Here is a 17,089-nt window from a genome sequence, read left to right on the forward strand (position 1 = left end):
CAACCCGTCCAGCCCCAGCATCCCTGTGGGTACTGCAGGCTACCGCAGATGGAGTCAAGGTCTGCCCAAATGCGGGAAACCACCAGAGACTTCTAGCAAAGGGGCAGGATCAGAGCAGAGCCTCCAGGCACGTTCTCTTGCTCCACATTTCTTCTCCTCACTAAGCAGTGGAAAGAAAAAAAAAAGGAAAAAAAAACCAACAGAAAAACGTATTTGACTCCGCGGTGCCCTCATACCATGAATTTCTGAATCAGTGGGTGCTGCAGGTCCCGCTCAGGGGATTTTGGGTGTGTGGGAGAAGAGGGGAAGGAAGGGGATTGTTCAACCCGTGCGTGACTCATATTCTTCAGAAGCTGAAAAGAGCCTTTTCAAGGAGATTTTCCAGCCACTCAAGTCCTCCAAAGGGGCTGCCCTGTGGCCCCAGGCCTGAGGTTTTCCCCGGCTGGTCTGCCGTGTGCCGTGAGCCCATCCGTGCTTCAGCAGCCCCTGCCCAGCCTGCCTGCGGGATGCGGCACAGGCAGTGGCACAGCCCGGGATGTGGGGTCTGAGGGACCCGCAGGTGCAGCAGGGGGTGCAAGGAGGGTGAAGGTGGAGATCCAGCACTGCGAAATAAGGTGGGATGTTCCTCCTGCTGTTCTGCAGAGGCTTCTGAAAGCCTGGAAGCATGGACGCAACCCCAGGCTGGCCTACAGGAAGCAGCACGTGCTGCCTGCTGTTGGAATCCCGCCTGGGCATCCTCAGCCTGCCACCACCAGCCAGCTGCCTCATCTGCTGGCACCTGTTTCGCAGAGAGGTGACAAACATCCTTCACCAGCATGCTGGGAACAGCCACCTCAGACCCTACCCACTGAGCCTGGCTGGGGGAGGCCAGGCCTGAGGATGCTGGAGAACAGCCTGTGCCCCTTGAACAGAACGCCTCCCCTTCTCCAGTGCCGTCAACCTCATCCCCTCTCGAGGAGTTTTCGCAGCTCGCTCAGCGCTGCCCCAGACACTTCCACTTGTTGCAGCAAACAGCATGACTAAGGAACATCATGGGGTTGCGCCTGCGTCTCCCCAGCCTGCGCAGCTCTGCCTCACTCGGGGGGTTGCTGGCCGTATGCTTGCGCACTTGCACAGTGCACGTTAGAGGAAGCCCACCTTGCTTGTTGAACAGGACTGGAGAGTTGTCACCTGCTACCTTGTTCCTGGAAGGTCCCGTGGCAACCTCAGACCTGCTCTGGAGGTAAGCCCTGCCTCCTGTGCCGAGCTGCCGGTGCCCTTCAGGCCTTCCAGGACTCTGGGTTTCCCCTGGGAGTGTAGCACACTCGGCTTTTATCCCCCATGCATCCCAGAAGGGGACTCACCTCCCCTCCTGCCACCAGCAGCATCCCTCCTCCATGGTACCCAGCACATCTGGCCTGGATGCCGGCTTTGCACACACACTGCAGCCCCCCTTTGCTGGGCTAATTCCTCCCTATGTTCAGACCTTCCTAGAGCTCAGGAACAATTCCCTGAGCATTGCTGGGAATGGGGGGAAAAAGCAGCAACCCCACTACGATGCACCACCCAGAGCAGCACCAGCTCCCTGCCCCGGAGCACAGCACTGCCACAGCACCCTTGCCGGATGGTGCAGCATCCCCGTGCCAGGCAGACTGCTTCAACTAAGGGCCAGCCATCGGCGAGTGGCGCAAGTTAAAGCTGTTCTTCCATGCCTGCAGCGCCTTGAACGTGACCTAGTAACGCAGGTGCTATTTTCTTTCCTCCCGTGACAGCCGGCTGACTTGCAGAGCCGATGCCCTGCGGGCGGGAGGGAAATGTCCATCCGTCTGTCTGTGATAGGATTGTTTAGCAGCCACGGGAAAGGGCACTCCAGAAACGTAGGAGGCAGCATGAGCACGGCTCTGCTCCTAGCCGCCCTTGTGTACACCTGACATGTTCCAGCCACCCAGCTGGCTGCTCCTCTAACATACTATTCCTTGCATGTTTTTTTTTTCCCCCAGGGCCTGCTAATGCCTGCAAATGACGGCCCTAAATACCTGACCTTGCTTTCCGCGCAAATCCTGTGCTCTGCTCCATCCCAGGACTCCCAACAGCTACTGGCAAGGGCCTGGCAAGAGGCTGCTGAATCCCTCTTGCACAGCGTTCACAGGGACTTTGTTCAGAGACCCTTCCTGGAAATTGAGTCCTTGACCTGCAAGCGTGGCAGAGAGAAATCCCCTCTGCCGGAAAGCTGTCCAAGCCTTCCCCTCCCTGACAGCCTGCCCTTGAGTACCGAAGCCATTCATATCGCTCTGCATAAAATGCCTTTACTCCCATCGTGGCTGTCAAGTTGGTTTTGGCAAACCCCAGCCACCCACTGATCTGGTTTTCTCCTCTAGGGCCTGTAAATCAGCTGCTTTGCTCTTGTGTTATGAACCATCAGCTCCAGTTGTGTATCTCTGCGCCCTCAGAAAACCCCTCTCAGCGCCAGCCGGGCGTCTGCTGTCTCTCACTCTCCCTGGTTTCCACTCTGCCTGCGGTATCACTACTGCGTTGGCGTTCGCGGCTCCTTTTGGGGTAGAGCTAGCTGAGCCTTCGGGCGTGGATCTCTTCCCCTTGGGGCAGGGCAAGCCAGCCCTGCTCACCAGGCCGGCAGGGATCAGCGCGTGGAGGGAGAGCCGCAGGATGGGGCAGCATTCACCGGCAACACGGAAGCAGGAAAATAAGCAACTTCCCCACTAGCAGGGAAACGGGTGTCAACACCAGCACTGGGACTTGCTTTCTCCTCCCCACACCAAGACAACAGATCTCTCTCCAGCCTGTATCCTCCCACCATCTCCTCTCCCAGCCAACCCCACAGCCGGCCAAAAGGCAGCCAGGGACCGGCGTGGCTGCCGTGGCGGGTGGGAGGCGAGGAGCTGCCGAGGGCTGGCGGCTTCACAGCCCTCAGCAGGGATGGGCAGCCCCGGCACTGAAGCTTTAAACCTCTCGACCAGTTCAGGCCCCTTTCCCCGGAGAATCAGGATACACCTGCACCCATCACCCCAGCGCGCACATGGCGGGAGCTGAGGAGCTGAGCTCAGGCATAGCGCGGGAGGCTGGAGCCCACGACGGGCAGCCAGGCTCAGCATCCCCTGGGGAGCATCCATCCTCCCGGAGAGGATCCATCCCCCCGGGCACACGGCTGCTTTCGGCTGAGGTGCTCTCCCCGCCGACGCCAGCAGCCCTGCCGGCTGCCCGGCCCGCACACGGCTCAGCCGCGCTCATCCCGGCCCCGGGGCACCGGCATCCCCGGGGCAGCGGCCCCCACCCCGGGTCGCCCCCCTCCCGCCTGCCCCGGACCCGCGGAGCCAGCCCCCGGCCCGCCCCGGCCGCTTACCTTCAGCCCCAGCCCCAGCACGGTCGCTTCGCCCCGACCGCGGCTCCGGGAAAGTCCCGTCCCGGCTCCGCCTCCCGGGGCTTCCCGGGCCCGGCTCCGCCCCGGCGGGGGACAGCGGCAGGGGGAGCCGGGGGACCCCCCCGACGGGACGGGAGGTGCAGCTCCAGGCTGCTGCATTCCGGGGAAAACCCTTGCGTGTCTTCCACCTGCCTGACACTCGGGACGGGGAACCGAGCGCCGGGCTCATGGCTATCCCTGGAAAGCCGCAGGACACTTCGTCCCCCCTCTCTTTGGACACCGGTCCCCAAGCCGGTCACTAGCCCAGTCCTGCGCAGTGGGGAAGGAGGGTCTGCCTCGCCCTTGGCTGATTTTCACTTTTATTATTGTAAATCCGCTGTTCTCTCTTTATATATATATATTTAAACATATATTAGATATAAAAGTCAGAAATGCTCCTCTTCGAACTACATATACTGGTGGATTTATAGGCTGGTTTTGAAAAGGTGGGCAAGTCAGGATGCCCAACCTGATCAATGCGCACAGCAGCAGCAAATGCCCCTCTGCAGGGACAAGGGAAATATTTTATATATATATATGTGTATATATATATATATATATATACACACACACTCGCACTTGCACATGTATTCATCGCCCTGTACATCCCACCCCTCCGCGCCAGCCCCTGCCCAGGACGCCCCAGGCCGGGGCCCAGCCTGCGGAGGCTGGGGCTGAGTGGGACAGGGTCCCACCAGGCAGGTACTGGCCGGGCTGAGCGCTGGGCAAGGCACCAGAGGACGGATTTGCGAGTCCCAGCAGAACGGGGCGTGGGGTTCCTCTGTTCCTAGAGAAACGCCTGCCCTGTCCGTGCCTGCGCTCCCCGGGTGGGAGGGCTGGCAGCAGCGCACCCCCGGGCTGGGAGACCGGGTTTGGGGCGTGCAGGCTCCCCGGCGGGACAGCTTCGGTTGGAGGGGAAATCCGCTGCTTTGCAGGCACTGTGCTTGCAGGACATCCCCGGTGTGACGGTAAATGCAGACACCCATTTCCTCACCTAGCTGACCACCAGGAAGCACGGGAATGCCATGGCCAAGGAGGTGAAACCTGCCTCAGCAATTCTCCTCCAGGCTGAAAAAATGTAGGAAAGTCATCAGCTGGAGGCACGGAAGGCCCTGAGCAGTGACAGCCCTGGCTGGCAGGGCCAGGGTGGTCCCACCGGGGCTGCTGGTGCCATCCGGCAGCAGTGCAAGCCACTACTCCCACCCAGGCAGGTGGGCAGGGAGAGACCCCCCCGCCACCATCCTCACCGGGGTTGCAGAGACCGGCACTGCCATTCCCCGCCGAGGATGGGAAAAGGCACTCTGGGGTTTGGACCCTCGGACAGAGTCACAGTGGCCAGTGGAAAGGCTTGCCCTGCCTAGACCTGCCCCCGTGGCCCTGGAGGGGGGACGAACACCGATCCCCCTCCCCAGCCCACCAGGCTTGTGTGGTGAGGGGAGGGTGAGCCCCCTGCTCCCCCGCATCCCTGACAGGAGGAGGACTCTCTGTGATTGCCTGCGACAGCCCTCAACTCAGCGGGGGCGACTCCGGAGGCTCAGGGGCAGATCCCGGCTCTGTCGATGGCAGAACCAGGCTGGCACCCCCGCACCCCAGCAGTGACCCCACACCCTGCGGCCAGGGAGGGGACAGCTCTTGCAGGGGACACCCGCTGCCGGAGGAGCCCCGGCTGCAGCTCTCACCAGGAAGGGAGGGCACCGCACGCCCACACGTGCACACACATGCACACATGCACCCAGAGTCAGCCGGTGTCTCAGAGACATTCAGGACAGGGGAGTCACTGGCAGAGCCCAATTTGGGGGTCCCCACCATCAGCCTCGAGGCTGGCCCCCGTGGGGGTCAGGCCATGGCCAGGCCCTCTGCATGGCTGTGGATGTGAGCCGTGCTGGATGCATCGCTTTCGCCTTTGTAACTTTTGGGGGCCCGGCTGGCTTTCAGCAGGACCAGGAAGGTGTCTGTGGAGATGGCCCCAAACTCAAAGGTGAAGGTGCCGTAGAAGACCAGGACATCAATGATGAACATCCACTCGCACAGGGCAGCCACATGCTGCAGCACAAAGCTCTCCTGGATGAAGAACACACCACCTGAGGGCATCCCTGTCAAGGAAAGCACAGCTGGACCCCAGCCACCCCATGGGGGACCACATCCCCCTGCCACTGCATCCTGGGGTGGCCCCCCTCTGCAGGGAACACACCGCCACCCCTAAAACTAAGAAACCCCACATGCTTCCCCCAGCACTGGGAGGGCCCCAGCATGGGTGAGGTGGTGGCACACGTGCCCAAACCAGCCTCAGTAAATCACGGGACCGATGCCAGGCAGGGATTTTCTGAAGAGGCTGGGGCAGGGGGAACTTGGGCTGCAGCCCTCAGGCAAGCTGGGTGCCCGGCTGCCTCACCCTCCCCACACCCCTCGCCTCTTCCTCAAACCAGGATGACGCTCCCCATCTTCCCATGGGATGCAAAGTCGATAAAACTTATCAGCCCTCCCTCCCTCCCCTTGGTAAGGGGGTACGGGCTGCTGCATCCCAGCCCCGCAGCACCCCCCATCCCTCTGCGCCACTGGCTGGCTGAGCCCAGAGAGGGGGCCTGCTCCCTCTCCTCCAGGTTCTGCTGCTGCCAGAGCTTTTTTATGCTTCCCTCCCTTCCTTCTCTAGGGAAGCCTACTGCCAGGGCCACCACGGGTGAGGGGAGAAGGCAGGCACATCCCCCAGCCCTCCAGGTGAAGCCTCTGGCAGCATCTTGCCTTTTGCCAGCGATACCAAGATCTGGGAGAGCTCACTCCCCCCGTCCTACCAGGACAGGTCCCAGCCCTTTCCTCACACCATCACCACTACAGCTCGCTGCTTTCCCACTTCCAGTCTGCAGTGCTTACCGAGCAGCACGGCCACAGCAGACAGGCACCAGCCCTGTCTCCCTTGTCCTTACATGCCCTGCCTGTCCCTCCCAGCTGGCACAGCCCCATGGCACTCCTGCCCGTCCCAGCTCCCTGCCCGCTTCCCGGTCCTCCCGCCTGCTGTGGTGACACAGCAGGACCCTCCGGCACATCCCAGGCCCGCCGAACCCCCCCCGGGCTCCTCCTGCGCTGCTCACCCTGGCCAGACCCCAGCCAGCCTCTTTGGGACCTGTGGACACCACATGCTTTTTCCCCTTCCTGCCCAATAACCACCACTTTGTTTCCCAATTTATCCCTAACCTCAGACCCAAATAAGCCCCTGGCTCCCCGGCCACACACTCGGGACCATTCTTCCATCCCCGTTCTGCCTGTTGCCGTGCCCTCCCTCCCTGGCACGGTGTTTGCAGACCCCAGCGCCTGCTCTCCGAGCCCTCCCTCATGCTGCGGGCAGGTCGGCCGGCGGGTGCCGGTGAGTGCCGGCTGGCAGAGGTGCCGCCACGCACCCGCCTGGCACCCGCACAGAGCGCTTTTGTACTCGGCTTCGGTCATACAGGTAACTCACGTGGACTTTGCATTGCCGAGGGCTCAACATACCTTTGTCTCATTAAAAAAAACCCCAACAATTAACCGGTCCTTCCACTCTGCAAGGTGCAGGGCTGGAGCCTGCAGCAGTGGCTGGGCTGGGCTGCAGCAACCAGGGAAGGGCTGGTTTGGGGCCCCCCCAGCGCCTCGAGAGATGCTCACCAGGATCCCTTCCTCTCTTCACTCCTGCACTGCCCCAGTAATGCTGCTCCTCACGCCTACAGGCGCAGTAAGCTGCCCACCCTCGGCCCCCTGCCCAGCCCCTCCTGGCACCGTGCCTCGCTGCCAGACCAAAGGATGGAGGATATGGGGCATGTACCCTCCGTGTGGACCACCTTTCACCAGCCCATCCCGGATCTCCTCACCACACCCCCTTCAGAAGGATACTGAAGACGAGGGTGAGGAAGGCCACAGAGGTGAGGATGCTACGTAAGTGGCCGGTCCAGTACTGCCCGCGGGTTTTGGCCATGCGGTAGGTGAGGATGGACTGCAGGAGCAGAAACAGCATGCTGGTGGGAAAGGCCACCCCCGCCCCAATGTAGTGCAGCACCTTGGCGTGATCCACCTGCAGGGGAGAGACCATTGGTGTCCACACTCCGGCACGCACCCCCGGCATGGCGTTGCTCCAGCGTGGAGTGCCCGACTCGGGGCTGAAGAGCAGATCTGGACCTGCTGCTGGGATCTCAAAGCACTTCTTTGAGCATCTGTGGGGTGGCAGCTCCCAAGCCCCTTGGGCCAACAGCCCTGCCGTGTCCAGGGGCATGGGGCAGGGGCTGCCCTCTGCCCTGAGCAGCATCTGGGGCTGCCGGCACCCCCTCCTGGGGGTCACAGCCCGGCCTTCAGCAGAGCCGCTGAGCCACGGCTGGGGCACAAGGGGAATTGGGGCCAGCGAAGCTTCTCCCGGGGGGGTGGCGCCGGCAGCAGCCTCCTGCCAAGCGGAAGGGACTGGGCTGCTGCAGGCAGCAAACAGGCAGCTGCCGGGAGGCCGGTGCCTGGCAGTGCAGGCGTTGGGGGGAGCGTTCCTGGCTGCTGCCAAGCCCTGGACCGCTCCGGACCCTTTGAGCGCAGGCTCTGCCCAGACACGTTTCCTGGCATCGCCCCCCCTCCCAAGCCACAAACATCCCCAGCGGGATGGCCGGGCAGCGGCAGCACCGGCAGCTCGGCTGGGTCTCCTCTGCCCGCGCAGGGTCATGCATCCATGGAGAGGACAGACCGTGCAGAGGGGCTCAGGTAAGGGTTAAACCAAATCAAGCACCTTAATCTGGACCTGAAACTATGAGCACACAAGCAAAGAGGGGTCCCAGCGCCTGAGGAAGAACACCGCTCGGTGGAGGTGATGGAGTGCATGGATGGGGGAAGGGGACCAAAACAACCACCCCAAATCCTACACCACCGAGTGCTGCCACTGCTCCGCTCCAGCCAAGGCCCCCTCCCACCCTCCCTGCCCCCCGGCACCCCCCAGGACCCCCTGAGGAGATGCCTTACCTGGAAGTTGCCGACCATGGTGAGGCCAGCGGCGCAGACCCAGCCGGTGGCCAGCCCCAGGGTGTTGAGGAGGGACGGCCCGAGGCGCTCCAGGAGGTGGGCGTAGCGCAGCAGCCCCACCAGGATGACTGCAGGAGGGAGACACAGCCCCGTCGCACACCGCTGCACGCGGTGCCCCCACCACCCGCCCCTGCCCCCCGCCGGGGGGTGAGTGCCGCGGGGGCTCCCCGCTCCCGGCCCCGCTCCCCCGGCAGCCGGCACTTACCCATGAAGGAGCCCAGGCTGCAGATGAGGCTGAAGAAGCAGCTCTCGGGAGGCAGGGTGCCACACTTGCTGTGGGGACAAGGCAAGGCCCGGGGAGCCCTTAGCCGGGGGGCACCGGGGTGCGGCGCTCGCCCCCTCCCCAGGACACACTCCTGGGTTACCCCAGGGGTGCTCTCGGAGCAGCTCCGACCCCTGGCCGGCCCCGCGCTCCCACCCCGCGGCTGCTCACCTGACGAGGGGGATGTGGTCCAGCGTGCAGCAGGAGCCGAGGCTGTCCACGCCGCACGACTGGTTGTAATTCCTGCCGGGAGTAAAGGGACAGGCTAGGAGAGCCCAGCGGCTGCCCGGGACCCTCCTGCCTCCTGCCCAAAAGCCCTGCAAGGGCGGCAGAGCTGCTCCCCAGAGAGCTCAGCCCGACCCCAGGGATGTGCCCGCACACTGGGGGCAAACCCCTCCCGGGAGCGACCCGTGGCCCAACCGGGTCCTCCAGGAGCATCACGCCTGCGTTTCCACAGCCCGTCCCCTGCCTGCTGGCTCTGCTGCCCGCCCGGAGCCCCTGCCCGCAAGTGAGAGAGGCCATGGCAGGGTGGGGGGGCTGCAATGGACCGGGGTGCTGGGCTCAGGGGGTTCTTGCAGCCCTGCGCCCCAGGCAAGAGCGGGAGCCCCCGTGCCCCGGCCCCATCACACACGTCCCCGGGGTGGGACCGCAGGTGGAGCCGGGCACACAGCCACCGACAGCTCCGGGCTTGCACGGGACGCCGAGCTGAGCGGGAAACGGCCCCCATGGCCATGAGCAGCCCCGGGGCAGTGCCACCCCACCTGGGAGGAAGGGCAGGAGCTGCCTGAAGGGGGGACACAGCAGGAGCAAGCCCCCAGGCTCCCCTGGGGAGCCCCGCAACCTGGCTGGGCGTCCCCCTGGGGGCTCGTGAGCAGCCCCCAGCACTGCCGGGCTGGGGCAGGGCTCTGCTGCCGAAGCCACCGCAGAGCCCTGCAAGTGCCTCCTGCGGCCACAGACCCTGCAAGCTCTGGGGACCCCAGAGCTCTTATCAGCCCGAGGCACCTTCCAGTACCACAGCTGCTGCCCGCAGCCATAACCAAATTCCCCGCCCGAGGGGTACGTGCCCCCTTGCCCTCCTGGGAGCTGGCACACACTTGCAGTGGGTTTTTGGGCACCCCTTTGCTGCAGCATCACCCGGGCACCCAGCACCTCTGCCTGGTGTGGCTGAGCGGGGACCCCTCCCCACCCCGCAGGCAGGGAGCCCTGTGCCCCCAAGGGATCCCCCCCCCGACACCCCCAGCCCCATGGTGGGGAGGGGAGCTGTGGGGGGGCCAGCACCGTCCTGGCCCTGGCCCAGGCTGACCATCAGCCGCCTCCAACCGCCCAGCAAGCGCACGGTTAAAACAGTCTTTTTGGAAAAGGCCGGGGTTGGGCTCTGGTGTTTTTTCAGTCTCCTCCTTTACTGGTGGCTTTGTTTTCCGACCAGGAACCCCAGCGAGGCGTGGAGCCCCATGGCCTCCTCAAGGGTTGCTCTTGGGGCCATGTTTGGTTTGGGAGGCTTTTTTTTATTATTATTATTATTTTGTTTAAAGCGAGCAGCCCGCGGCCGGGAAGCATTATTCATCATTAAGGGCTGCCTGTGCGGCGCAGACAACCCGACACACACATTCTTCCCAGGGCAGAATCAGCCATCAGGCAGGAAATGGCAGTGGGTTGCCCCCCCCCCCCCTTCTTCAAACACTCCAGCAAGAATTAAACTAACATGGATTTTTTTTTTTTTCTAGGCAGATTTTTAAGTAGACACAACAAGCCAAAAACCCTGCAGAAGAAGTTGCCAAGAGAACAAATGGATTTTTTTTTTCCCCAGCCCTTGCCTCTCCCGCGCCTCGTCCCCCATCCCGGGGCGCTGCAGGCAGCTCTGCCCGTGGGGTGGCCGGGCGCCGCGGGGCCATCCCATCCCCCTGGCGCTGCCAGATTTAGCCTCGAGCGAGCAAGCAAGCGAGCAAGCTTCAACCTTTTCCATGGAGACACACGGCTCTCTGTAATTCCCTGACCGCTTATTTTCATACTTCCCCCATGCTGTGTTTTTTTCAATGGCCTCCTTCTCCCCGCCTGCTTTGAGGCAGGGCTGGACTGGTCACCGGAGCAGCCGCAACCGCAGGCGAGCCCGGGCCGGGAAGGGAGGGCGGCTTTTGATAGCCCCGCTCGGCCCTGGCATCCTCACCGCTTCGCTAATGCGGGGTCCAGCCCTGCCAGCAGCTCACTCCCCGAGCCTCTCTGCTCCCAAAAAGCCACTCACGGGGTGGACAGGAGACACGTGCCCCGGGCCGACTGCGCTCCGTCATTGTCACCACCATGTCTGCCGGGGGAGAAGGTGGCTCTGTGCCCCCTTTAATGCTCCCACCTCTCCTGTCGTCCCCAGCCTGGGGAGGGGGAGTCCGCAGTGCAGGCGGTGTTTTGGCTACCTGCCGGTCTGGCACAGCACGGCACGGTTCAAGCAGGACAGGTCTGGAGAGGGGCCCGGCATTACAGGGTCTTTAACAGAGACGGTCCGTGGTGAAGGGCCCCTGCCACCCCCCTAACCCCCCCACAAGCCTTACCAGTTGTGGACGGGGCAGATGTGATTGTTGGAAAGTGCCATGGCGTACCTGGGGGAGAGACAACAACAGGGATTACCGCAGCCACCCACCTCCCTGCATCCCCGCTCCTGGCCAGCACCGGGGGCCAGCCCCAGGGACCAGCCGGGGTACCGGCCCTCCCTGCCCGCCAGGAGCCAGCGCTCACCCTGCGGCACCTCCTGGCTTTACAAGGCAGGAAAAAGACAAGCAAGCGCATGAGCCCAGTCCACACTCTGGGGGGGCTCCCGCTGCCAGGGCCAGGTCCCCCTGCCCGGTACCCCCATCCCCGCCGAGAGCCACCTCCTGCTCCAGTCCAGTGCGGCTGTGGCTGCTCCTGCGGGACCTCTTCCCCATCGCACTGCTGTGCTCCCCGGGCTCTGCACCAGCCTATGGCTGTGCCGGGCGTCACCCGATGGCAGCTGGGCTCTGCTGGGCTTCCCCCGGCCCCTGGCTGGCCACCGCCTGGAGCTAAAAGAAGTCTGGAAAAGTCACCGATGTGTTGGCAGGGCATTTTGGGCAGATCGGCTCCATCAAGCATTTCACGGTGGGGTCACCCCTGCACCTCAGTCAGCGTAACAAGGGGTTCATGACATTCATCCCGCTCAGCTCCAGGGGGGTCTCAGCCCCCCCCAGCCGGTGAGGAGCCCTCCCGCCTGGCAGCCACAGCAGCGGGCGGCACTGCGCTGTTCAAATCGCTGCCGCCAGTGGCCGTAAACAGCTCAGGTTAAAAATAGGCCCCGACACCGGTAAGAAAATCCCTCTCCCGCCCAAGCTGGCCACGTAACAGCCAGGCTGCGAAAATGATGATCCCAGCAGAGAGGCGCTGGGGCAAAGAGCGGGACACCTGGGGGGGAGCCACGGGGCAGCACTGCCCACCTCAAGGGTTGCCCACCAAGAGCATCACACCCCCCCCACCCCCCCCTCCCCAACTTCTCACCCAACCACTTCCCAGCACAGGTCACCCCCAAGCACCCAGTCCCCATCCCAGCTCTCCGTGCCCTCCTGGGAGTGGGCAATAAGCCAAGAGAGGCACAAACAGCACTGTCCTCCCCCAGTGGGATGTGCCCCCACCCACCCGGTCCCCCCTCAGAGCTCTGCATGCCAGGCACAGCCGGCAGGGCCCCGCATGGACCACGCGCTCCCACATGCAACTGCCCGGCCTCACCCTGCCGCTGCGCAGGCAAGGGATACAGCGTCCCCCAGGCAGATGCAGGACGTGTTTGAGGACAGAAAAAGCACCCGAAACCCCCCTCCCAGGGCAGCCCTGGCTGTAAGGACCACGAGCAGCACCTCCCACCAGTGCTGCTCCGGGCTGGAGGGGCACGTGCCCCCCAGGGTCACCCACAGGAGGCAGCCAGGGCTTTGCGATGCATCCAGGGGAAAAACTTGGAGCATGAGTTCCCTGCACCAGGGTCAGCATTTGGCTTTGGTGTGCGGGAGGACCACAGGGAGAAGCTCTTGGAGGGACCTGCATGGTATGGGGTGCGTTTGCTCTACCCCACACCCCAGAAAGTCCCATCACCTGCCCTAGGGCTTGCCGTGCCTTTGGGAAAAGCCCCTCACCCAGTGCTCACCATTCCTGCGGTAGTTGGCACGGGGGTGCTGATGGACCAGGGCAGGACAGCCTTACGCGACCAGCTCAGATCCCAGGGCCAGGGCCCAGGGAAGCAAGTGGCAGGGTGGGCTAGTGCCACTCACCCAGGTGACACAGCCTCTGCCCCCAGCACAAAGGACAAATGTCCCCTGGCCCTCCCAACCCATCCACCATGTGGGATGGGAGCCCGCGTGCTGGTTACAGCCCTGGTGCTGCACGACCCGGGCTGGTGGCATCACTCCCAAGGCCATTCCCGTGCCGCTTAAGCATCAGCTGAGCTCACACTTGGACAGGGGCACACGATCCCACGGGGTGTCAGGGGCACGAGGCCGGGGTGGCACATGCCAGCGCTGCTGCAGGGGACGCAGCGACCACACAGGGTGGCCGTGGGGGGACGGGGAGGTGTGGGAGCGACTGAGAGTGCAGAAGTGCCCCAACATGACGTAGGCCCGGCCGTGCCCCGCAGCATCCCACCCCGCAGCATCCTCCAGCCCCCCGCCCCGCAGCATCCCGCAATATCCCTCCCCACAGCCCGGGCGACCCCGGCCCCGCCGCCGGGGGCGTGGGGGGACCGGCGGCGGCTCCGGGCCGTCCCGCGGCACTCACACGATCCACATGCCGGTGATGGTGAAGGCAGGCAGCGTGACGGGCAGGATCCCCCAGGCCGGCATCCTGGGACCGGGCATGCCCCGCCGGGCTAGAGGCGAGCGGGGCCGCCGGGGGAGCCTCCCCGCTGCCTCCTGCTGCCGGACCGCCGCCGGGCCGCGCTCCCCATGGGCGGCCGGGGCCGGGGCCGGGGCCGGGGCCGGACGGGCGGAGCGAGGTCCGGCTGTGCGGGAGCCGAGCCGAGCCGAGCCGGGACAGCCCAGGCCGGCTCCGCCCCGCGGGCAGCGCGGGTCCCGCTCGGCGGGGGCAGGGCCCGCCCCGTCCGGCGGCGAACGGGCAGCGGCGACGGCCCGGCCCGGCCCCGGGCGCCACGTGGCGGCGGCACTGCCGGTCCCGGGGGGGGGGGGTGGGGGGGGAGGGTTGGTGCGCCGGCACCCCCGGGCGGGCCGGGGAAGGGCAGCCGGCGGGCAGGGAGCCGGTAACACCGGGGTGCGCTGCCCGGCCCACCCCCGCGGCCCCCTGCAGGACGCGGCCGGGGTGGAGGGACGGGCTCCTGCTCGGCAAAAACAGCGCGGCGATGGCGGGGGGGGGAACGGCGGGCACCGCCCGGCAGCAAACACCCGCTCTCCTCTGGAGCTGCAGCCCGGAGCGGCCTTTGCCATGGCTGAATGGGACAGCGGCCGCTGGCTGCAGGGCGCTGGGGACTCCCCGGACACACACGTTCCCCCACCCCCCACCCCCCAGCCCCAAATGATGCTCTCTCTGCCCCCAACACCGTCCCTGTGTCCACCAGGCTGTGGGCTCCTCCAGCAAACGTGGCCCAAAGGGCACTGTCCCCCCAGGAGGTATAGGGCCAGGTAACAGTTGGGCACGGAAGACCTCGCTCAGTCCCCTCTTCTTCCTCGTGGGAAGGGGCTTAACATGGGCTCAGACTCCCCTCCTGAGGACAAGGCTCAGGTTGAGCCCCTGTGTGGACTGATCCTGTGCTCTCATGAAGCAGCTGGTGACACCTCGGCTGCCTCCCACACCGCGAGCCACTGCCCGCCCGCCCACCCGCCACGTCCTGACCTGGTTAGCCTGACCTCTCTTTTCCCAGACACTTTCTACAAATGCCTCAACGAGGGATTAAATTTAGCGGCCACCCACCAACCCTGCTGCCCAGAGCCATTGCCATTTTCCTTACGTGGAAAACGTGGTAAGAGAAGAGGAAGCACAACTTCCCCTGGCAGAGAGCAGCCGGGCTGCGGCACGGCCACAGCAGCCCCATTTCCCTGTCGGTAACTCAGCAATAACCCACCCTCCCACCCCGCGGCTGCTTGCAGGCATGTGTTTGCAAATCCCAAAATGTGCGGTGCCGCTGAAGGGTGCATGCGCTTCTCAGGCCCCCGAGCGGCTGCTGCTCCCAAAACCTGCACCTTCCCGCTGCCTTCTGCGCAGAGGAGCTGCCCCGGAGCAGGAGCAGCCCTGGTGAGTGCGGGAGAAGAGCTCCGGCCACCCACCACCTCGCCTGGGCTGGGGTGCAGGTTATGCAACTGGAGGAGCAGTATTGCATACTGGGACTTGTAGTCTCGGGGGATCTCCTCTTCCTATGTGTTGAATCGCGCTCCAGGCAGCCTCCTCGCAGGCCCAGGGTCTCTCCTCGCTGTTCAGCACATCAGTTCCCCGACCTTTCACTGCAGGAGCTGCACTCCAGAACTTTGCTCCCGAGACGGTTGCGCTCCCAATGCTGCCCCCAGCATTTTCTGTCCACTGGCGGGCAGCGGGTCTGGCCCTCCCTCTCCCGGCAGCCCTCATGGCCGGCCGCACAGACAGACAGCGATGGGAACAACACTGGCTATCACGGCAGGCATCAGGCCAGCGTCTCAGCTGCAGCCACCTCGGCGAGGTCTGATTGCTCCCGGGCCATGGGGCGAGCGGTACAAACCCCACTGGGCTGCCTTCTGCGCAGGTGGGGCGACGGAGAGGGGCACAGGATACTTTAGGCTCCATAAGGGATGCAGATTTTTCTAGAGGAGTTCAACAGTTGGCATTTCTAGGAATGAGGGTAACTTCTAAAAAAGCCAGCTCACTGGTGGAAGATTCTTCATGGAAATCTTTTCCTACAGATCAGGTCTCCTCAGTATGCTCAGATTCAATTTAAAAATTGAATCTAAAGGCAGCATTGCTGCAGTTTCACAAATTTCAGTGCCAAATTTATGTTTTACAGCCAGGGCTTATCTTTCTATCTTTCTATAGGACTTTCTCCCACTAGGAAGCTTCACACCAATGAGGAAACACCAGCTCCACAGTAACCTTGTCCAACTGATACACACTAAATCCCAATATTTATTTATATTCTGTTTCAGCGGTGGAAGTTCTTGATGTAAATAGGAACAGAAGAGGTCCGTAAAACCAAACTATGGTGATGTCTGTCCAGCCTCTGCGAAACAGTGAGTCAGACTTGTGAAAATGAGAAAGAAGTCCAAGACTAGACAAAGTATATGCTGGGACAAGCCTGAAAGCTGGTGTTGTGAACACCACTCCACACCAACAGCCGCTGCAGCGTGACTGTCTTTTATGTAACTTAAGTTACAAACAGAGTTCAAGAGACTTATTAATAAAAATATGTATCACGGCACATGCTACTTGTCAGTTGATTCTGATCTGTTTTTGGTTCAAACACTTTCCCTGTTATTTTTTCTCTGTAACACATGAAACCTCATTATGGCAAAATCCAAACATTCCAAGAAATTTTTTCTGGTTTTCCAGTCCATTCCAATTTACAGTCTAGTGAAAACTGTTTAAAGTGCAATTCTGTCTGTCTTTCCAGTCGACATTCTTTCCATTCCAGTCCCGCTTCCTGCAGTTTCCTCGTGTGGCTTTTGCTTTGCACCGCAATTGTCTGAATTGAGATGTAATGCGCTCAGTAGAAACCAGGTTTGCAAACACAGTTTGAAACACAACATCCCCCCACACAACTATCTGAAGGCAGTAGGGGAAAACTGGGCTTTGCCATTAGCTCATACCACTCCAAGAAATCAAAGGACAGTCTGGGGATCAGAGGGCAGTAGTGCTGACATCAAGGCACTTGACAATTGAGCAATGGTTTACAAAGAGTTAATCATCTAAAGGTTTCAGCGAGCATTTTGGAGACAGCTCAGAAAAACAGAGCTGTAAATAGCAGTGAAGGCTTGGAAACACAAGACAGAGAGGTGGGCTGGGTATAAAAGGGCCATGGGCAGCACCAGGATTCAAATACATGACTGGAAACATCTAAGGGCTGGAAGGACACAATCTGGTAGCAGTGGACGGTGAGGAAGAGAAGGCTGCAGCAGTGAAAATATTCCAGGAATGGTGGAAGTGGGGTAAGGGAACCAGGATTTATTAACGGGACTTTCCTACTGTTTCTCCTCCATTACGCAATATTTAGATCTTGGCTCATGCAATTCAAACAAACTCCAAATTTTTAAACCCCTTATCAAGCCCACAGGAGTCTCTTGGAATCCTTGTGATAGGGAAGGCATTGGTGTCTCACACAGCTCTAAGGACACCGTGGCACCACGTGGATCTTGCCACAAGACAAAGTAGACAATATCAGGAGGGAAGTATGTGTGGTTGTCCACATCCATGGCAAGCATTAGCCCTGGAAGAGCCCAGGCTCTCTCATGCCCTCTCCAAGT

The 17,089-nt window shown here is 62.3% G+C and overlaps 1 protein-coding gene across 1 annotated transcript; it reads right to left on the reverse strand.

Annotated features, from left to right (window-relative positions):
• Positions 1-5,230: 5,230 nt before the first annotated feature.
• Positions 5,231-13,510, reverse strand: TMEM150A (transmembrane protein 150A; the record flags this gene model as incomplete). The annotated part of the gene is made up of 7 exons (XM_082486104.1): positions 5,231-5,475; positions 7,253-7,430; positions 8,351-8,478; positions 8,616-8,683; positions 8,844-8,915; positions 11,213-11,260; positions 13,431-13,510. 7 exons carry the CDS (start codon positions 13,508-13,510, stop codon positions 5,231-5,233), a joined length of 819 nt encoding a protein of 272 aa, XP_082342230.1.
• Between the last annotated feature and the right edge of the window lie 3,579 nt (positions 13,511-17,089).

The sequence above is a fragment of the Vanellus vanellus genome (assembly GCF_965231255.1).
Source record: "Vanellus vanellus genome assembly, chromosome: 7".
Classification (NCBI taxonomy): domain Eukaryota; kingdom Metazoa; phylum Chordata; class Aves; order Charadriiformes; family Charadriidae; genus Vanellus; species Vanellus vanellus.